Source organism: Aquarana catesbeiana, linkage group LG01 (genome assembly GCF_042186555.1).
Source record: "Aquarana catesbeiana isolate 2022-GZ linkage group LG01, ASM4218655v1, whole genome shotgun sequence".
Classification (NCBI taxonomy): domain Eukaryota; kingdom Metazoa; phylum Chordata; class Amphibia; order Anura; family Ranidae; genus Aquarana; species Aquarana catesbeiana.
In genome coordinates, this window is record NC_133324.1 from 57,791,290 (window position 1) to 57,813,021 (window position 21,732).

At 42.6% G+C, this 21,732-nt stretch overlaps 1 protein-coding gene across 4 annotated transcripts in view; it reads left to right on the forward strand.

Moving 5' to 3' along the window:
• Nucleotides 1-21,466, forward strand: part of LOC141131475 (urea transporter 2-like) — a 101,633-nt gene extending 80,167 nt beyond the window's left edge. For all 4 annotated transcript variants that reach the window (XM_073618796.1, XM_073618805.1, XM_073618813.1 and 1 more), the window contains exons 4-9: nt 4,667-4,795; nt 4,888-5,080; nt 7,210-7,357; nt 13,554-13,688; nt 16,478-16,527; nt 17,921-21,466. In XM_073618796.1, coding sequence (XP_073474897.1) covers nt 4,667-4,795; nt 4,888-5,080; nt 7,210-7,357; nt 13,554-13,688; nt 16,478-16,527; nt 17,921-18,097 — 832 coding nt within the window. In that variant the 3' untranslated portion in view covers nt 18,098-21,466. The remainder of the gene's footprint in view (nt 1-4,666; nt 4,796-4,887; nt 5,081-7,209; nt 7,358-13,553; nt 13,689-16,477; nt 16,528-17,920) is intronic.
• Nucleotides 21,467-21,732: the final 266 nt, after the last annotated feature.

Consider the following 21,732-nt stretch of genomic DNA (forward strand, 5'->3'; position numbering starts at 1 on the left):
CTGATTATACATACAAGCCAGGAGAAAATATTTCTACCCCAGGCAAAGATCACTGCTTTGAGAGAGCTGATTCTGACAGTAAGGACCAAGAAGGGTCCCTCAGTCTGCCTTTGTATGAGGCTACTAGGGAAGATGGTGTCTTCATTCGAAGCAGTTCCCTATGCTCAGTTTCACTCAAGAATGCTGCAACACAGTATTCTGTCGACCTGGAACAAGAAGGTTCAGGCATTAGACTTTCCGATGCACCTGTCGCATGCGGTGCGTCAGAGCCTCAATTGGTGGCTCATACCCGAAAACCTGCAGAAGGGGAAATCCTTTCTACCGGTTACCTGGACGGTGGTAACAACAGATGCCAGTCTGTCAGGTTGGGGAGCAGTTCTGGAACAGGCTGCGGTCCAAGGGGTATGGTCCAAGACAGAGCGGACCTTACCCATCAACATTCTGGAGATCCGGGCGATACATCTAGCTCTAAAAGCCTGGACTATCAGGTTACAGGGTTGTCCGGTCAGGATCCAGTCCGACAATGCCACAGCAGTGGCTTATGTCAATCATCAGGGAGGCACCCGGAGCCGAGCTGCTCAAAAAGAGGTGAACCAGATCTTAGTCTGGGCAGAGATGCATGTGCCATGCATATCGGCAGTTTTCATCCCGGGAATAGAGAATTGGCAGGCGGACTATCTAAGTCGCCAGCAGTTACTTCCAGGGGAATGGTCTCTGCATCCCGACGTCTTTTGGGCCATATGCCAAAGATGGGGGGTTCCAGATGTAGATCTCTTTGCATCCCGATTCAACAAAAAGATAGACAGATTTGTGGCAAGGACAAAAGATCCTCTTGCATGCGGGACGGATGCGTTGGTGATTCCGTGGCATCGGTTCTCACTGATTTACGCATTCCCGCCTATTCTGCTACTACCACGACTCCTTCGCAGGATCAGGCAGGAAAGGAAGTCGGTACTTCTGGTGGCCCCCGCTTGGCCCAGAAGGACTTGGTAAGCAGAAATAGTAAGGATGACGGTGGGTTCCCCGTGGACCCTACCGGTACGCCCAGACCTGTTATCTCAAGGTCCAGTGTTCCATCCTGCCTTACAAACGATAAATTTGACGGTTTGGCTATTGAGACCCACGTTCTGAAGAGTCGTGGGCTCTCAGGTCCTGTCATATCTACCTTGATTAATGCAAGGAAGCCAGCTTCCAGGATGATTTATCATAGAGTCTGGAAAGCTTATATAACCTGGTGTGAATCCAGAGGTTGGCATCCCAGGAAATATGTCATAGGTAGAATCCTTGATTTTCTACAGATGGGATTAGAGATGAAGCTGGCCTTGAGTACCATCAAGGGCCAGGTCTCTGCTTTATCAGTATTATTTCAGCGGCCACTTGCTTCGCATTCTTTGGTCCGAAACTTTATGCAGGGGGTGATGCGTCTTAATCCTCCGGTTAAAGCGCCCCTAAACCCCTGGGACTTGAATTTGGTCCTGGCTGTGTTACAGAAACGGCCTTTTGAACCAATAAGTCAGATTCCTTTGGTCTTGTTGACAAGGAAATTAATTTTTCTGGTGGCCATCTCTTCTGCTAGAAGAGTATCAGAATTAGCAGCCCTTTCCTGTAAGGAGCCTTATTTGATTATACACAAGGATAGAGTGGTACTACGCCCTCATCCTAGTTTTTTACCGAAGGTGGTTTCTGATTTTCATTTAAACCAAGACATTGTTCTACCTTCCTTTTTTCCAGATCCCTGTTCTCCGGAAGAGAGATCTCTACATTCGTTGGATGTAGTAAGAGCAGTTAAGGCCTATCTAGGGGCAACTACTCAGATCCGCAAGACGGATGTTTTGTTTGTGCTGCCAGAGGGTCCCAATAGAGGACAGGCAGCGTCAAAAGCTACCATTTCTAAATGGATTCGACAGTTGATCATTCAAGCTTACGGTTTGAAACAGAAGATTCCTCCGTTTCAGATCAGGGCACATTCCACAAGGGCTATTGGTGCTTCTTGGGCAGTGCATCACCGGGCCTCTATGGCTCAAATCTGCAAGGCCGCAACCTGGTCTTCAGTTCATACATTCACCAGATTCTATCAGGTGGATGTGAGAAGGCATGAGGATATCGCCTTTGGGCGTAGTGTGCTGCAGGCAGCGGTACAGGGTCCTCAGGTCTGATTGCACCCTACTTGGTCGTGGTTCCCCCCCCTCAGGTAGCATTGCTCTGGGACATCCCATCAGTAATTACTGTGGCTCTGTGTCCCGTGATGTTCGAGAAAGAAAATAGGATTTTTTAAAACAGCTTACCTGTAAAATCCTTTTCTTTCGAAGGACATCACGGGACACAGAGGTCCCACCCCTCTTCTAATACACTATATTGCTTGGCTACAAAACTGAGGTATCCCTGCAAGGGGGAGGGATTATATAAGGGGTTGAACTTCCTGATAGGGTGTGCCAGTGTCCAATCACCAGTGATACCTATATAACCCATCAGTAATTACTGTGGCTCTGTGTCCCGTGATGTCCTTCGAAAGAAAAGGATTTTACAGGTAAGCTGTTTTAAAAAATCCTATTATTTCTCCAGGCACAGGTTTAAATTGTAAAATACCAAATTTGGCCATTAGATGGCCATTGGTGGCCAAATGTGGTACTTTCCATTTTAAATCTATGAAAATCAGCCGAGCAACACAGGAATAGCCTTAAAATATATTTTTTTTTTTTTTTTTTTTTTTTTTTTTTTTTTTGCACGGAGAACGAATATACATGGGTACATGTACATTCACTGGGTGAATTGCTATGCAATTTTTTTTCTAATAAATGCATCCTTATGTGCTATTTTAAGTATATGTAAAACCTACATTTATTTTTGGTATGTTTGGCATCATACCTCATAATATACAGTAAGCTAAAAGTGTTTTATTGCCAAAATAAATACGACGTATTGCACTAATTAATTCACACAAATACAGGAATATTAAAAACATAAAAAGTTCCAAGAAATTGCAAGAATCCACGTTTGCCTTGTCTCCCCCCGCTCCTTCAGAGTTGGCAGGTATCCCGGTTGTTTATAAATCACCACTTCCAGCCATCAGCCACATGTACTCAGAAAAAAGAACAAAAGCATGCGCTCTATATAGTGTAAAATCTTCAAACACCTTTTATTTAAAAATATATTGTACTTACAGAGGGCATAGAGTAATTGCACACTAAAAAAAACAACTCCAGCCAGCAAACCAACAACTTCCAGGATCACTTTCAGTTGCGCAATGACGTCAACATGTACCTCCGCCCTATGTGTTTCCTCACACGTGACGTCTTCCAGGGCATTTATAGCCAAACCTTTTCTTTTTTTTTTTTTTTTTTTTTGAAGACAGAGTAGGGTTTGGAATCAGGTTTTTGATTGCGGTCTGCGTCCCTTCTGGGAAGATTAACCTACTCTATTCGTCCTGATGACCACTGCCACAGAGGCAGAAAGTGATAGGAAATCCAAAACGGGAGGTGAGGGGTATCTTCCAGTGGGGACACAAGTTCAGGTGACAACATTCCAAGAAGAGAATCCCCTGTCCTTTTGTTTCCTGTTGCGTTTACAGGACAGAAGATGAAGGAAAATATTTTAACCCTTCACTATGCTAGCCAAAAAAAAAAAGTTTTGGCAATACATACGCTTTAAGCAAATTGTTCTTTGTGAATCTATTTTAACGTTTCTTACCTGAAGATCCTGCCAGTAATATAATTTTCTGTTGCAGGCTGACAGCACTAAGCCACTGCCTTTTAAATTAGCAGCAACAGTGTCATTATGCCATGTGTGCTTCTGCATTTGGCTATTGGGCTGCCTATCTAAAAGACCTGATAGACAGTCCAATAGTGGTGGTCAGAATGCCCCCCTCTCTACAGATAGGTAATAAGATGACTGGTATCATGCTGCTGTCCCTGCCAAGTGGTGTTGGCCCCAGAACCATACAGGCAACATCAGATAGGAGGTCATTCAGGCATGTAGCTCAAGGAATCCCTAGCGAGTCGACACAACTGAGGAGGCCATTGCTTTAGTGCTCTCAGCCTGCAAAAGAAAAAATGATGTGCTTAAGAACACACTGCTGTGAGACAAGACACCACGCATTTTGCAAGATACTAAACATACACAAGGACTTGGTGGATTTACCCACTTTAATAATAATAATAGTATGCATATATAGATTTTTTTATTATTTACTTTTGGCCAATGTCACTTGGCGTTGACCCCAATGATCTTCATTAAGGGTGGCATTTTGAGCACCACTGTAGGAGGGACATTCTTCCCACAGGCCACTAACGTAAGGGGCATTTTTTTCAACTGATCTCCATATAATTGGTTGTATCTGGGGTACCCCAAGACCTTTCATAGATTCCTCTAGGGTAAAAAGGTTGAGAAAGGCTAATGTGCTATATACAGTATAGTATACATATGTTAGCAAATACCCTGTATCTGGAGATGTGGTTTAAATAGTTGAAGTGCTCTTTTTCACCTTTTTATATAGGTCCAATTCATGTGAATTGGTGACTTTTTTTTTTTTTTTTTTTTTTATTCTCAATCACATTATTTGGCTGAGCAGGCAGTTGTAAATTGAGTTGATAATTAGTTTGCTGGAACTGAAATGTACACCAGATATGAAGCAGAGTCACCAATAAATGTGCTTTTATCATTTTAACAGGTCAGCAATAGCAGCCGGACTCCACGGATACAGTGCAATGTTAGTGGGGCTGCTGATGGCTGTATTCTCTACTAAAGGAGACTGGTACGGGTGGCTACTTTTCCCTGTGGCTGTCATGTCAATGACATGGTATGTTTTTTTTTCAGTCTAATGCAGAACTTATCTGAAGGGCTGGAGTGGGACTTTAATCACCTTTCGATGTCCATTGTCTTCTCTTGCAGTCCGCTCCTGTCCAGTGCTTTGGGTAACATTTTTAGTAAGTGGGACCTGCCGGTTTTCACGCTGCCTTTCAATATCGCCGTTTGTCTGCACTTGGCTGCCACTGGCCCCAACAGTGAATTCTTCCCCACTGTGGACTTTCGGCCTACAGGTGTCGTCCCAAACATGTCCTGGTCTGATGTTGACATACCACAGGTAAGTCTGCTACAGAATGAGGGTTTCCTGTTCATTACAAAATTGCGCTACAAGTGTGAAGTTCACTTGACGCAGATATTGCTTGGGTTTAGTGAACCTGAGGCCAGAACCTGTTCAAATATTTACACATTTTGAACAAGCACTAAATGAGCTTTAAAATAAAACTCACCTGATATCTTTAGCTGCAAACACTGTGGGGCAATTCATCCTCAAATGTCACAGCAAAAGCATTTATACTTTCTCTCAGGTGCTCAGCTCTCCTCTTCCAGTAGTACCTCGGAAGGTCAACTCTGTCTGCTCCCCCTTTCCAGCTGTGACTCAGCAGCACAGGTTCACCTGCTCCCCTCCTATCCCCTGATACCCCTTGGGCTCCATGTACATTACAGCTCCTAAACTTGAGTTTAGGAGCTGTTGGTGTTTTTTTAGGCCAAAGCTCCTAAACTCAACCCGATAAAAGCTTATGTGGACATGTACACATAAGCTTTTGGGATTCTTTAGGACCTGCTGCGGTTAGGGGAGCTTCAACCTCCCTCTCCTGAATGAATTGCCTTCAGGATAAAACGTTTTGACCATTGGCCGCAAAATTGCGTTTTGCGCTATCCTGTGACTGGCGGTCAAAGTAGTTTAAGTGTACTAGAAGCTTTATGCCCTGTACACACGATCAGACTTTTCGCCAACAAAACCATGGATTTTTGTTGGAAGGTTGTTGGCTCAAACTTGTCTTGCATACACACGGTCACACAAATGTTGGCCAACAATTCCGAACATGGCAACATGGTGAGGTACAAGACGTACGACGAGCCGAGAAAAAGGAAGTTCAATAGCCAGTGCGGCTCCTCCTGCTTGATTCCGAGCATGCGTGAACTTTTGTGCAACTGACTTGTGTACACATGATCGGACTTTCCGACAACAAAGTTTTGTTGGCGGAAAATTTGAGAACCTGCTAGCAAACATTTGTTGGTAGAAAGTCCGACATCAAATGTTCGATGGAGCGTACACACGGTTGGACTACCTGACAACAAGCTCACATCCAACATTTCCCTTCGGAAAATCCGACCATGTTTACGCGTCATTACAGAAGCGACTCAGCAGCTTGTGTCCCCATTGCTGCACTCTCAACAGTTACTCAGCAGCTTGGCTCCACCTACTTCCATCTCCCAGCAGTCAATTAGAGGTTCAGACACCGCCCCCCCTTAACCCCTAAAAGCAGTGTTTCAGCAGCTCTGCTGAAACTGCTCCCCCTACCAGCAGTAAGCCAGCAGCTCAGCACCCCCTTCTCCTTCTTCAAGCAATGGCTCAGCAGCTCACCAGTTTCACCATTTCCCCCTCTAAGCCCCTGATCCCCCCCCCCCCCCCCGCCATGGCTCAGGAGCTCAGCTACTCTTGATCCACTCCCACTTATTCCTCAGCTCCCCCTACTCCCGTCCTCTAGCAGTCATTCACCAGTTCAGCAACCCCACTCGCAACAGTGTCTCAGCATCTCAGCTCGCTCTGCTCCACTCTTCTTAGCAGTGACTCAGGAGCTCCCCTGTTCACCCTTCCAGCAGTGAGTTGCCAGCCTGCCAGTCTTCTAATCTCTAATAAAACACAGAGACAGTGCAATGGAAGAGGAAAGCAGAGATGGCTATAGCTGCTCAGAGAGCCAACTTGGATAACTTCACTGCTTCCTTGAGGATGAATTGTTCCACGGTGCCAGCAGCTACATAGGTCAGTGTCAGGCTTATTTAGAATGTGTAAATACATGACTGTCCAAAGGCCTGTTCACAGGTTGATTTTTAGTAAACTTCACTAAGAGAAATTTTGCCATTTTTGGCCTCCTCATGGAAATGCTAGTTGCACAACTGTTATTCCTATCCTCTGGCTCTAATTCTTGTGAGTCACTGACCTAAAACAAGTAAGCCAATCAGGAAGGTCAGAAGACCTTTACTGCCAAATGGGATCTGCATTGGTAAGTCAAAATATCAAAGCAAGAGGGTCAGCATCGCAGCCAAGAAACTAGTATGCTTGAAAAAGCTGTATCTTCTATTTATTTTGTATGCTGGCAGAAAAGTCAAATAGATAATTGTTTTCAAAATGGAATGGAACATGTGTAGAACACATTGACAGTTATAATATAATATGTGTTTCAGCTGCTGAAAGCTGTGCCGGTCGGTGTGGGGCAAGTATACGGGTGTGATAATCCATGGAGTGGTGGCATCATGCTGATTGGTCTCTTCGTTTCCTCCCCAATCATTTGCATGCACGCTGCTATTGGCTCTGCAATGGGGATGCTTGCAGGTAGGTCTAGAACTGCTTTTGGGATGGGTACTTTCTTTTTTTTTTTTTTTTTTTTTTTTTTTTTTTTTAGGTATATTGTTTTCTCAAGTGCGTCTTAAAATGAATTGTATAAAATGTAAAGCTAAATTCTACAAATAGTGTCTAAATGCAAGAATCCTGTATGATCTTACTTGAAATTTGGGGGTATCTCCTTAAAGTAGTGAATGTGTCAGTTACCAAGCTTTTACTGGTGAACCTTTTCTGGTGCATATGTGTATCGCTACCCCCGAAGGAGCCGTTAGGATTGACTGTTTTTTTTTCCCCCACACAGTGCAGAGGCAGCAAGGCACACAGCAACAGTTCATTCACTCCTGCTCAGTGAACAGTCCAATGTATGTCCTTTTTGGTAGTTGCTGATAGAAAACTTGGGATGAGATTAGGGGTGAAATGAGATCCTCCAAAAAGGATTGGCAAATAGCAGGTCAAAGACAATCTTCTGCTTAAAGTAAAACTTTAGCAAGTCTAAGCAAGGGGGGTTATAATCCCTGTGGGATTTTTTTTTTTCTCCATCTATGTCCAATTGGGGAAATTTGCCTTCACTTTCTGTCCCATAGCCAAACAGGAAGTGATAGAAAATCCCTGCAAGTAAGAGAATTCCTTGGTGACCCCCAGGTCACCAGAACTAGCGGTCCCATTGGAAGATTTACCCTCTATTACTTGTCTGGGGATAACCCAAAATTTGGGATTTTCTTTCACTTTCACTTTCAAGGATAGTGGTAAACAAGACAAATCGAGAGGATGAATCTTCTTAATCTTCTTAACAGGGGGCACAGACAGCAATAAAAACTGACAAGCATTCTATCCCTTCTTTACTCTATGCAAAACTAAATAAAGTTTCTCCTTTAATTATACTTTAAGTGAATGTAATATTAACCACTTGCCGACCAGCCGCCGTCACTATCCGGCGGCTGGTCGACACGTTCCCGCAAATCGCTGTAGGTGTATAAGGAGCCATAGCAGGCGCGTGGCCATGGCTGCCGCCCCCCCCCCGCCCGCATTCACGGGAACAAGAGCCACAACACGAATCTGTCCATGTAAACAGACAGATCCCCGTTCTGACAGGGGAGTTAGAAAGAGATCTGCTGTTCCTAGTGATTAGGAACAGCGATCGCTCTCCTCCTCCAGTCAGTCCAGCCCCCATACAGACATTTTATACAGTAATTGGTGGCAATCTTTTAGCCCTGATCGCTGTATAAATGTCACTGGTCCCAAAAGAGTGAGAACGGAGTTAAAAGTGAGGAGGGTGATCACTGAAGATCAATCTATGAGCAAGCACTTTTGATCGTGACATCTGTAAGGCTCTATTCACACTGCAACGTGTATGTTCAGCGCAGGTTGATGCACATGTGCTGGCATGCTGCGTTGCATTTTAACACACACATTTATCCTGACTTCCTGGAACATGCAAAAGGTCTACAGCACAGCAGAGGAGCCAAACTTGCTGTTTTTCGTTTCAATGATTTTTATTCAAAATACGTTTTTAACAGACAATAAGGTTCTCAATAACACGAATACCGTGTCAACAACCGTGTTACATTAGTGGGTATCTGTTCAGAGCAGTTGGATCATTGTACTGTATGGTGTATCAGTTGCAGTTGTATCATTGTACAATATCAAAGTTACTAACCATGACCGTCCCTCTGCCTTGCTGTTTTTGCTGTGCGTTGATGCACATTGTGATGCACTGACATGCATTACACATATGTTGCTTGAAAAATGGTAAGACTTGCTATACTTTTTTTTTTTCCACCGCAAACCAGTACATATCAGTGAAACACACCAGTGTGAACTGCTCCCATTACAGGTCCTTGTGTTGGCATGCATTGAGAAAATGTGCAATCGCATTTGGTGTATACATGGCCCCTTAGAGGTCCTCCTTTTTCTATCTGCACCCCTTTTTAATTAAATAAAAGAGAACTATGCAATGTATGCTGGTTGTGCTGTCAGCCATATTCTTTGGATCATAGTTAAATATCAGTGAGCTTGATGTGTGCCTGGCAAGTAGTTTGGGCAAGTGTGGTTCCACCTAGAGCAATATGGACTGGTATGGACTAGTCAGTTTCTTATATGAAAGTTTAAAGTCTGATTATCAATGATTCAATAATAAATCTGCCCAACATTTGTCCAATATTCAAATATCCAATTTTTTTTTTTTTTACCAAGATTTGATTTCCCACCTTCCCTCTGTTTATCACACTGGTATACTGTACACCTGTTTCCAAACAAGATTAGCACCTCAAAAATGGCTTTAAAAAAGATTTTCCCATGTGAAACTCTCCTCAAACACGATTTGCCCAATATGTCATGTTCAATTTGTGTGATCATTGCCACCACACCACACTGCACCTTGCTCACAGAGTCCAAGCTAGGTAAATTAGTTATATTGTAGAAAAGGTCCAACACAACTTAGCCAGGTCCAGTGGGTAGGCACACCTGTCAGGGGCCACTTACGAACTGAGACAGCGGTCAGAAGACTTGAAGATGCCAACAGGGCCTGCAACGAGGAGCAGAAAGCAGCCCAGGCTGGTCCACACTCAAAGGGGAGGCTTCCTGCAGCACAGTAGACTTAGTCCCTGCACTGTCCTTACTCCTCAGGAACCTTTCCCTCTACCTTTAAGTATTGTCCCTGCCAGATGGGGATTCTGTCTCTACGCTAGCTACTCACATGCCAAACCCAGGAGCCGAAGTACTAACTAGATTCTGCGTGACCCAAGATGGCCTCTGAAGTCACATGAAGCTCCAGCATCCAATCGGACAGCTGTCTACCTGTGACCGCAGGAAGTCATAGAGAAACCAAGTTCCTCACAACTTCCTTCCCCTTCTGCATTGCCACTTCGGTCGAGTGCCCCCTGTAATGGGGAGTACAGACTGCACCTGCCTACAAATGGGCAAGTGATTTTCTGTCCTAATTATCACTCTGTAAATATAGATTCTTGTTTAATCATTTTTAGTAACCATTTTAAATAATACAGGAAAAAGGCAGGGACAGACCCCGTGGCAAAATGTTGCAGTATAGAATACAAGACATGATAACAAGCGCCACTTTTAGGCTGGGTCAAAAGGTAGATCTGTTTGACAACATGGCAGGGGATTTATGTGGACAAACAGGAACAGACAAAGAAAAACTGAAAATTGCTTATGGTAAGGTAACAATTACCATTGGAAAAACAAAGCTTATTGTGAAAAATAATACTTGTGAAGCTGTGATAGGTAACCAGTGTTGCTGAATTGTAATATGGGGGCCCGTTTCGAAATAGGGGGGAAAAAAAAGGGGGGGTGGGTAAAGGGTAAGGGGTAAAAGCAAGAGCGAGACAAAAAGATAGGTAAAATGAGGTAGGATGGGATGGTGGGAAGGTAAGGAAGGGGAGATAGGGGTTAAGAAGAGGTGGTTCCCCCCCCCCATGGATCTCGGGGGGGGGGGGGGGGGGGAGTGGCAAGTAATCAAGAGCTTAGGGCATCAGGGTTCAGTCGGATATACAGAATCCGGTGTGACCATATTTTGCAGAACCTCTCATAGGTTTCCAAAGAAATGGCTGATAGCTTCTCATTAATCATTGTCCCATTCAACTACAAACAAACCTATGAGAAATTTAGTACAGGGAACCTCCAAGAATTCGCTATTCTCTGCCTTGTGGCAGCAATGATACAAGAGAGAAGTTGCGCTACTGGGTGCAAATCTTCCTCAAGGGGCTTTAAATATAGATTCTTTCTGAAATTCATTTAACATTCCTCTGTTTTTCAACTTGCGCAATATTTAAACTATTTCTTTGAAGTGAGGAATGTACAGTAACTCACAAAAGTGAGTACACCCCTCACATTTTTGTAAATATTTTATTATCTTTTCCTGTGACAACACTGAAGAAATGACACTTTGCTACAATGTAAAGTAGTGTGTGTAAAGCTAGTATAACAGTGTAAATTTGCTTTCCTCTCAAAATAACTCAACACACAGCCATTAATGACTAAACCGCTGACAACAAAAGTGAGTACACCCCTAAGTGAAAATGTCCAAATTGGGCTCAAAGTGTCAATATTTTGTGTGGCCACCATTATTTTCCAGCACTGCCTTAACCCTCTTGGGCATGGAGTTCACCAGAGCTTCACAGGTTCCCACTGGAGTCCTCTTCTACTCCTCCATGATGACATCACAGGAGCTGGTGGATGTTAGAGACCTTGCGCTCCTCCACCTTCCATTTAAGGATGCCCTACAGATGCTCAATAGGGTTTAGGTCTGGAGACATGCTTGGCCAGTCTATCACCTTTACCCTCCGTTTCTTTAGCAAGGCAGTGGTTGTCTTGGAGGTGTTTTTGAGGTCATTATCATGTTGGAATACTGCCCTGCGGCCCAGTCTCTGAAGGGAGGAGATCATGCTCTGCCTTAGTATGTCACAGTACATGTTGGCATTCATGGTTACCTCAATGATCTGTAGCTCCCGAGTGCCGGCAGCACTCATGCAGCCCCAGACCATGACACTCCCACCACCATGCTTGACACACTTGTCTTTGCACTCCTCACCTGGTTGCCTCCACACACGCTTGACACCATCTGAACCAAATAAGTTTATCTTCGTCTCATTAGACCACAGGACATGGTTCCAGTAATCCATGTCCTTAGTCTGCTTGTCTTTGCGGGCTTTTTTGTGCATCATCTTTAGAAGAGGTTTCCTTCTAGGACGACAGCCATGCAGAACAATTTTATGCAGTGTCCTGGGTATGGTCTGAGCACTGACAGGCTGACCCCCCCACCCCTTCAACCTCTGCAGCAATGCTGGCAGCACTCATCTGTCTATTTCCCAAAGACAACCCCTGGATATAACGCTGAGTACGTGCACTCAACTTCTTTGGTGGACCATGGCGAGGCCTGTTCTGAGTGGAACCTGTCCTGTTAAATCGCTATATGGTCTTGGCCACCATGCTGCAGCTCAGTTTCAGGGTCTTGGCAATCTTCTTATAGCCTAGGCCATCTTTATGTAGAACAACAATTCTTTTTTTCAGATCCTCAGAGAGTTCTTTGCCATGAGGTGCCATATTGAACTTCCAGTGACCAGTATGAGAGCGTGAGAGCGATAACACCAAATTTAACACACCTGCTCCCCATTCACACCTAAGACTTTGTAACATAGTCACACATTTGGACATTTTTACTTAGGGGTGTACTCACTTTTGTTGCCAGCGGTTTAGACATTAATGGCTGTGTGAGTTATTTTGAGGGGACAGAAAATGTACACAGTTATATAAGCTGTACACTCACTACTTTACATTGTAGTAAAGTGTCATTTCTTCACTGTTATCACATGAAAAGATATATAATAAAATATTTGCAAAAAAATGTGAGGGGTGTACTCACTTTTTTGAGATACTGTATATTTTAAAAGACTTTTTTTTTGGTATGTTCAATACAAGCTCAGCACTTCTATGGTTGCTTTTTGGTGTTTTTGTTCCAGAAAAAAAGTGTGTCCTCCATACCCAAAGGAACCAACCCTGTTTGTTTTTTTTTGTTTTTTGTTTTTTTTACCATTTTAAAAAAAAAAAAAAAAAAAAAAAAGGAAAAGAACGTTATCCCTCCTAGTATTGAAAATGTGTACTGACACAGTTTCAGCACCATGGAAAGCGCATCAGGAAAGAAAAGAAAAGGACATTAATTTGTTTAACAAGAATTGCCAAAAATATTCTCGCAAAGACTCATCCAAAAAAAATACTTTCCCATCAAAACTTTACGTAACAAGATTCGCCCAGTGAATGTCATATAACAAATAGATGAAACCTTGCCAGAAATATCTGGGCCAATCCTTTAGCTATTTTTTCACTAGTCAAATTTTACCAGTGAATCAATGATAAATACACCCCTTTGTGTCTGTTATCAACACTCAGAAGATACAATGGTTTTATTTATCTTCACACTTTTGATCTGACAGGGAGAGAATACAAGTAAATAATTAAACAAAAGAAAATCTCCAAGAAGTAAGGTTTCACTGTTATAACAATGCAAGAGTGGAGATTTAGATTATGACAGATGCTCACTTGTGACTGATCTTCTTCAAGCTGATGACTATATGTGTATATCTTAAAATATAAAAATGACTATAGTTTCTCCTTAAAATGTTTGTTGACGCAGCATATTTAATTCCTATTTTCTCAATGGATCGCATTCCTTTAGGATTAAGCATTGCCGCACCATTTCAGACGATCTATTTTGGACTGTGGGGCTATAACTCGGTGCTCGGCTGTATCGCAGTAGGAGGGATGTTCTACGCTCTCACCTGGCAGTCCCACCTGCTGGCCATTGCTTGTGGTGAGTATAAAGCTAAGTGGAATTAAGTAATGCATATTTAGACTGTTGTATGAATCCATGCATAATTCAAAAGAGAACATATCTATGAAGATATAATGGTGTTCCACTCTTGTTCTATTCACCTAAATGTGAACGCTACAAAAATAAAAAAAAAGCCTATTAGAGAATCAGTCCATTCAAGGCGATATTTAAGTTACAGGTGGACCCTGGCAGTGGCGGCCCGTCTATACGGGGTGCTCTAATCCATGCGTCCGGCCCCTAATCTACATGCAGGGCGCCGGACGCATTTATTACAATGGGGTTTTTTTTTTTTTTGCAGCACATGATTAGAACCTGAGGTTCCAATTGGCTTCAAAAAAGGTGGGCTTGGGGCGCAGAGCACTGTGCCCTGAGTTTTGTGACAATGGCGAATTAATATTCTCTATTGTCTTCTTGATTCTCCTCCTGGCCATTCGGGAAGCAGGTCCTGAGACCCGATTGGCCAGGGAGTCTTAGGACTCCTGGCCAATTGGGTTTAGGACCCACTTCCTTTTCGGCCGGGAGGAGAAACAATGGCCCCGGAGCGAGGAGTAGCTGGAGCGAAGAGCTGCAGCCCTTTCCCGGATCCTTATCCTCTGCCTCCTAAGGTAAGGAGGCCTCTAAAAGCTGCCTTCCCGTCCGTCTCACGCCTGCAGAGGGGGGGTGAACGCTGCCTTCCCATCCGTCTCACGCCGGGGGGGGGAATCGCCGCCTTCATGTCCATCTCATGCCTGAGGGTGGAATTGCTGCCTTCCGATCAGTCTCCCGCGGGGTGGGGCGTTGGTTTGCTCTCCCCCCCCCAAATATTGAGAACCAGCCGCCACTGGACCCTGGTATGGTAAGTCGGTGAGTAGGAGACAATCTGCAACGCCATACATGCTCCTAAATAGGTCCAAATTTATTGTAACTCTTTAAAAGTTTTATATATACAGCAGATGTTAACGTGTTTCAGCCATAATGGCCTTGTACACAAACGTTGTGAACAAGGCTATTATGGCTGAAACGCGTTAACATCTGCTGTATATATTCATCTTTTATGGAGTTACAATAAATTTGGACTTATTGAAGAGCATGTATGGCGTTGCGGATTGTCTTCTGCCCGCTTACTTTGTTAGCAGCTGAGCGACTGCACATCCTGCACCCGATAGCTCACGAGGATCTCTACATAATCTAGGGTAATAGCACCTTTTTTCTTCTATGTTAAGTCAGCCCCTGGTTTCTTATATATTAACCCAGACACCATTTATTTCTAAAGGTAAAAATACAGTAGGAACAACCAGAACGGATAAGCACGCCTCCAGATAAACTTTATTAAGGCACCCTCAAAACATGATAGCATCTGCAGGACTTTGTGATATCTTCCCAGTTCTTCTAGAGCACAGGTGTCAAGCTGGTGGCCTTCCAGCTGTTGCAGGACTACAAGTCCCTTGAGGCATTGCAAGACTGACAGTTATGGGACTTGTAGTTCTGCAACAGCTGGAGGGCCGCCAGTTTGACACCCCTGTTCTAGAGGCATGCACAACAGTTCTGGTGGTTCTTTTGGAGATTTGTAATGAGCTTGTTGTTCATTACCATTAGTGAGTATATTACCTATTTTATCTTTTCACAAATATAGGTTTTATTAGAAAAAAGGTATATCAATAACAAGGGAAATACGCAACATATAAGGCACTTCCAGCACTTATATATTACAAAGGTGATACAATCTCGCCTGTTATATAGTAGCTACCCAGTAATCCTTCAGACAGCATCACAGTGGTTATATAGTGGCAAAAAGAGGCAGTAGTTACATCCAACAATAATGATAGTAACCTTGATCAAGCAACAGATCACCAAAGTGAAGTCACTTGTGAGGAGTCCTAAGTTCCATAGGGAAGGGGAGTGAACAATGAATGGGCAGAGGGAAAGGACATAAAGAAGAGGACGTTTTGGGTGTTCCAGCCCATCTTCACGTGTCCCAGACTCCCAGCTCCTCCTGTAATTTTCCCCGTAACCGAAAATAAAAAATATATCCATCACCTCATAATGGGCGAAGCAAATGTGTAGACCTAGGAACTCAGTGCAGAGATCTCTCTAATAGGGTTCCCGAGGGACAGAAGAAACTGAAGATGTTATTAGGGGTGCATCTGCCAAGTACTAAAATATCACTTTTGAGTGGATTGACTCTTTAAGGGCTCATTCACAGCACAAGTCTCAGTGGGGGAAATTTGCTAAAACTATAAAGCACTCAAAATCTGGTGAAGCTGTGCATGGTAGCCAATCAGCTTCTAACTTCAGCTTGTTCAATTAAGCTTTGACAATAAAACCTGGAAGCTGATTGGTTTCTATGCAGAGCTGCCCCAGATTTTGCACTCTCCAGCTTTAGTAAATCAACCCCACTAGTATCCTGCAATGTATGCACTTTTGTGCATTGAGGTGGGTTGTGGCTCGCTGTGTCGGGCAACACACTTAAAATAAACAGGCTACAATGTACACCACAAATGAAAAACGGGTGTGTTGCTCTGCAGTGCATGTGTGTTGTGGAGGTTCAATGGGGCGCTATGTACAGTCAATGGCACCACATTATTGCACCACAAGTGGTGTAAATGGATCCTAAAAGAAATTTACTGAGAGCAAAATGTAGACTTCCGCTTGTGAGGTATCCTAATAATGTTGGCTACTGATTGTATTATATACTTATGAAATTCAAATTTAGTTTTTTAACAATATTCATATATCTAATATGATCCTTTTATATATTTTCATTTTTTTTTTTTTTTTTTTTTTTGTAGCTTTGATGTGTGCCTATCTAGGAGCAGCGTTAGCTAATGTGATGGCAGTGGTAAGTATTGCTTGAAAAGTAATTACAGGGAGCCTAAAATCGCATTCGCTGTATTTTTTGTGTAGAATATTTACAACTCCATGTTTAAAGGGACCGAAAACCTTTCTAAAATAACGTTGAAAGAAATAAACTAAACCCTTCCAAGTTCCAGGGCAATTAAAACCTTTGTGACCAGACCAAATTTAGCATTTTTGGTATGCAGTGGTTTACCCAACAAATGTGTATATATATATTTTTTAATCACTTTGCATACCAAAATTCTTTTTACAAAGTTTTTAAGCAAATATGGACATATAGGTCAAACTAAGGAAGTCATATATGATGATGGTGTGTTTAGATACTCTTACAAGACACGTTTTATATATTAACTAAAAAAAAAAAATTAGATCACCTATCCTGCCAGACAGGATTGTGGGCAAAGCAAAATTTCCTTTAATATCTCCCTCCCCAATAGCACATATTCACCTTTCGTTTACCCTCTTCAGCTGCTGGGAGTGAAGCAAATACTCTGTATTTCTGAGTATGAAGGAGCATGTGACTCACTCTAACTATGTTAGAGAGCTGGAGCTGGTACTTTGTAAACTCAGAGCCACTCTAGTCACAGGGCCAATTACCAAGGACTGGCTTTCCTTATTCCTGGCAGCTGAATAAAATGGTGTGGGAGCAAAGTGAAGGTCAGTAGGTGCTGCTGGGGGAAACATTAAACCAAGTGGTTTGGTTAAAACTGTAGTTACGCCTAATGTATGGCTATATATACTCTCCCTAACATCACCTACTAACCTTTACTTTGCCCACCACTTAAAGATCTCACTATTGACAGCAAGACCTACTAACCACAGTATGCAACAAAGGGTGAAGGACTCTGTCTGTCTGTGTTTACTGAATAAGGTAAAGGTGGCACAGTGGCTTAGTTGTTAGGAATTACGCCTTGCAACAGCAATGGTGTCCTTGGTTCAAAGCCAAGATACTATCTGCATGGGTTTCCTCCTGGTAGTATGTTTCTCTCCACACTCCAAAGATACAGTATGTTAGTAGGTTAGTTGGCTCCTGTCTAAATTGGCCCTAGCATTTATGAAAAAAAAAATGGCTATGCACAAGTGTTACCATATTTTGTATGCCAGTCCCAAGTGATAGAATTCCGTGAGGGTTTAGAAAAGAACTGGCAACCTACCACATAATAAAATTGCCAAAAAAATTCTATGGAAAAGGCTTTCAAGCATATCAGATGTGATGTTCAGAGAGCTGGTCCATATAACTGCCAAGAGTTTGAAACTCTGAACAACTGAATGGATATATACATATATGCCGAATACGATTGTGATAATAAGCAGTGAACCTACTTCATGGGTTCCACCATTGTGCTTTGGATTCATTACCTTTCGCTCTCTTGCAGGTTGGGTTGCCATCTTGCACTTGGCCGTTTTGCTTAACGACACTTACCTTTGTCCTACTGACCACAAACAATTCTGCCATATACAAACTGCCTCTGTCCAAAGTCACCTATCCCGAGGCCAACAGAATCTACTATCTGAACCTAAAGAAGGAAAAAAAAGAACAGTATAATGCCTAAGCACAGACTCTGGTCCATTCTAGCCAAGCTTTTTGTGGACTACTGCATTTTTTCACCTTATTGCGCTTTACGCATGGACATTTCCAGCTCATCTGCAAATGATTAGACCTCTGGGAGAACTCTTCTATCATTCTACATGCACATGCAGTCTAATGCACATATCATATACTCACACTGCGAGCTGTAAAGTGGAAAGCTGGGTCACATCAATACTCTGGGTACTGAAAAATTCCTGCCCTTCTATGTATTACAATTTTCTTGGAGAGCTGAATATATTTTTGAATGTTAAATTTACATTTTCTTGCCAACTTTTATCTGTTGTAGTTATTTTTAGCACACACACTGCCAAATTTAGTACAGAGGCATGTAAATATTAAAGTGAACCTGTACTCCAGTTTATAAGAGAAGACACCACAAGACACCTACCATAACATTTATCAGCCAGAAATGCCCCTTCTGTGCTACGCTCTCATTTAGTTTCACCTTGTTACTGGGGCCTCAGTTTTCCTGACATGCGTCTCCAAACTTTCCAAACAAAGGGCCAATTTATTGTCCATCAGACATTGGGGAGGGCAGGACTGTGGTTATTGGGAGGAATAGTGCTCCATCATTGGTTTCACTGGGAGAAATAGCGTCCCGTCATTATGTTATTGGGAGGAATCGTGCCCCATTGTTGATGCCATTGGATGGAATGGTGTCACGAGGGCCGAATTCGGCCCACAGGCCGCAGCTTGGAGGCCCCAGGGTTAGACCATCTGTCAAGTTTTTATTGCTGGCTGTGCTCACATAGGGGAGATTCACCCTTCTATTTGTACTGGGGGGGCCATTATCACCTAGAAAGACAGTAAGGAGAAATCCAAAATTTTAGAGTTGTTTAGAACAAGGGACACCTGCTCCAGGGACAACTGTTGAAGCCCAAAGAGGGGAATCCCCCCTCACTTTGGAGGATTTTCTGACTTCCTTTTGCATCTCTGGAACAGGAAGTGAAGAAAGATTTATCCAATGGTACACAAATAGCGAAAAATAAACTGACAGGGCTTTTAATGCTTCCTTATTCGATCCAGAACTAAAAAAAAAAGCTTTGTCTATACATACACTTTAAAGCAATTTATTTCTATTTTTAGAGTTCTAGGGTTCCTCCCCTGTATTGTATTATAAAAAAAAGTGGCCAAGCACTGCAAACTTCTCCATGTTCTAGCAATATCTCCACCGGTTTCCTCTGGGTTGAATGACAGCCAGCGTCATTCAACCAACTTCCTTTGAGCTTAGGCTGTCATGGACACATCCCCTGGGTGAGCACACTATTACACAGCCTGGCCTCACAGCAGCTCTTGCATTTCATTACAACCAGGAGAAAGGATAGTCCACCTCTACCACCAAGGAAGAATAGAAAGGGCCTGTAACATCACCAGACTGACCTGGTCCTGCAAGAAAAAAGATATGGATAGGTTTATGGGGCCTAGGGGAGTTTCAAAATACGAAGAAAGGTAGGGGGCAAGTGTTCCACTTAAAAAAAAAAAAAAATTTAAAAGGGCCGGCAGCCCTTTTTCGGTCATAAGCCTTTTAACAGAAGTCATCTTCTGCCGGAACCGGCTGCCATACACACGGGCCAAAATGTTAGACGGTTTCTATTAAACATTTGGCCCGTGTGTAGTAGGCTTTATATTTACCAAAATTTTACAAAAATTATGTCATTTGAGGAATTCAGGGACCTGTAACCTTTTCAATCATCCAAACAAATGGCCACTGCCCTCACCTATAACTGGCCTTTGCAGCAAGGAGCACTGGAAGGGTGACACATGTCAAAGAAAACCAAAGAAATTTTCCAAGCGCAACTTACCGACCAGCTTGCCACCAACCAAATTATCCTGTCTAACAATATGCATTAAATACAGGGGTTTCATTTGCACACATTTGCAAATACATGCGTAAGCTACAGAGCCCCGTCAAGGCACCACATTTTCAGTAGTCTAAATTTTGAGAGCCTCCACAGTGGAAGCCCATGCATTATAATGGATAGGCAGAGGGTAGGTGAGCCTGGAGGGAGCCCACCTCTCCTTAAATGCACAGGGGCGCATTGGACACCCAGCACATAGCACTATGGCAGCAAAGGTGTCCAGGGTGTTGCCTCACCAGTATTCCAACAGTACAAACAAATGACCACTGCCCTCACCGATAACTGGCCTTTGCAGCAAGGCGCACTTGAAGGGTGACGCATGTCAAACAAAACCAAGGAATTCATTCATCCAGTGAGGCAAGCCCTTATACTAAATTTATCAAATCTAAATTTTATTTATTGTACAGTAAAAACTTTGATTGCAAGCATAATTTATTCCAGAAACTTGTAATGTGTCTGGTGGTGACCCTAATAACTTTTGATTTACTACATTTTTACCAAAATTATAGCGTTTGAGAATTTCGAGGACCTACCTAAACTATTCAATCAATCTGTATCCTGTATCCTTATACTAGATAGTAGTTAGACCTAAAGGAAATTGTACAGGCAGATTGTAACATGCGTGGTAACCCTAAAAAAACGAGCATTGATAGATTGCAACATTTTGGTAAAATTTTGTAAAATCTACAATCTATCAATGCTCGTTTTTTAGGGTTACTACGCATGTTACAATCTGCCTGTACAATCTCCTTTATATCTAACAACAATGCAGTATAAGGGCTTGCCGTATTTGGATACAAGTTGATTTGAGGAATTCGAAGATCTACCTAAAGTATCCAAATTGCAACATTTTGGTAAAATTTTGTAAAATCTACAATTTGGATACTTTAGGTAGAACTTTGAATTCCTCAAATCAACTTGTATCCAAATACGGCAAGCCCTTATACTGCATTGTTGTTAGATATAAAGGAGATTGTACAGTCTGACTGTAACGTGTGTGGTGACCCTAACAAACAAGCAGTGCAATTACCCCTAGCAGTGTTTTCATTTGTCCCAACCCTGTAGCTGCCACATTTACAGGACAGCTAGGTGTGTGTATAAATGTGATTATAAAATATAAATAAATGTATGTAAAATAAAAAAGAAATATTACTGTTACATGGATTAAGTGCATTTACAGGATACATCATTTTCATGATAGTGGTCCTATGAGTTTTGCTGTCACTCAGCACGGCATGGGGGACGGCCCTAGACCCTCTGTATTTGATTGGTTCAGGTCCTGAGCTGCATATCTGATGCTCTGAAATTGCATGAGAGATACAAATTTTAATTGGTTGTATTTATTTGTTCAGTGCTTTTTATTTTTTTTTAAACCTTTTCCTGCTTACCTACAAATCGGGATTTGCTTTGAAAAATCAGTTATTGAGTGTATTATAATTTCTTTAATAAAAATTGTGTTAAAAAAAATAAAACTGCATTGTTCTTCTTTTTATTTTATTTTTTTTCATTCAAAGTAAATATGGAGGCTGCCAATGCTAGTGCCTGCTTCTAAAAATGCTAGTTGCCTGGCTGGTCATGGTAACCCTCAAAGGCTTGAGTCACTGACCTGGAAAGAGTATGTAGAGGAGCGCTTCTGCCTCTTCTCTGATTCCTTAAACTGCAGACTTGTGCCAGGTCCACTGAATCAGAAAGTGCCGAGGACAATCAGGATAACACCCAGGCTACTAGCATTTTCAGA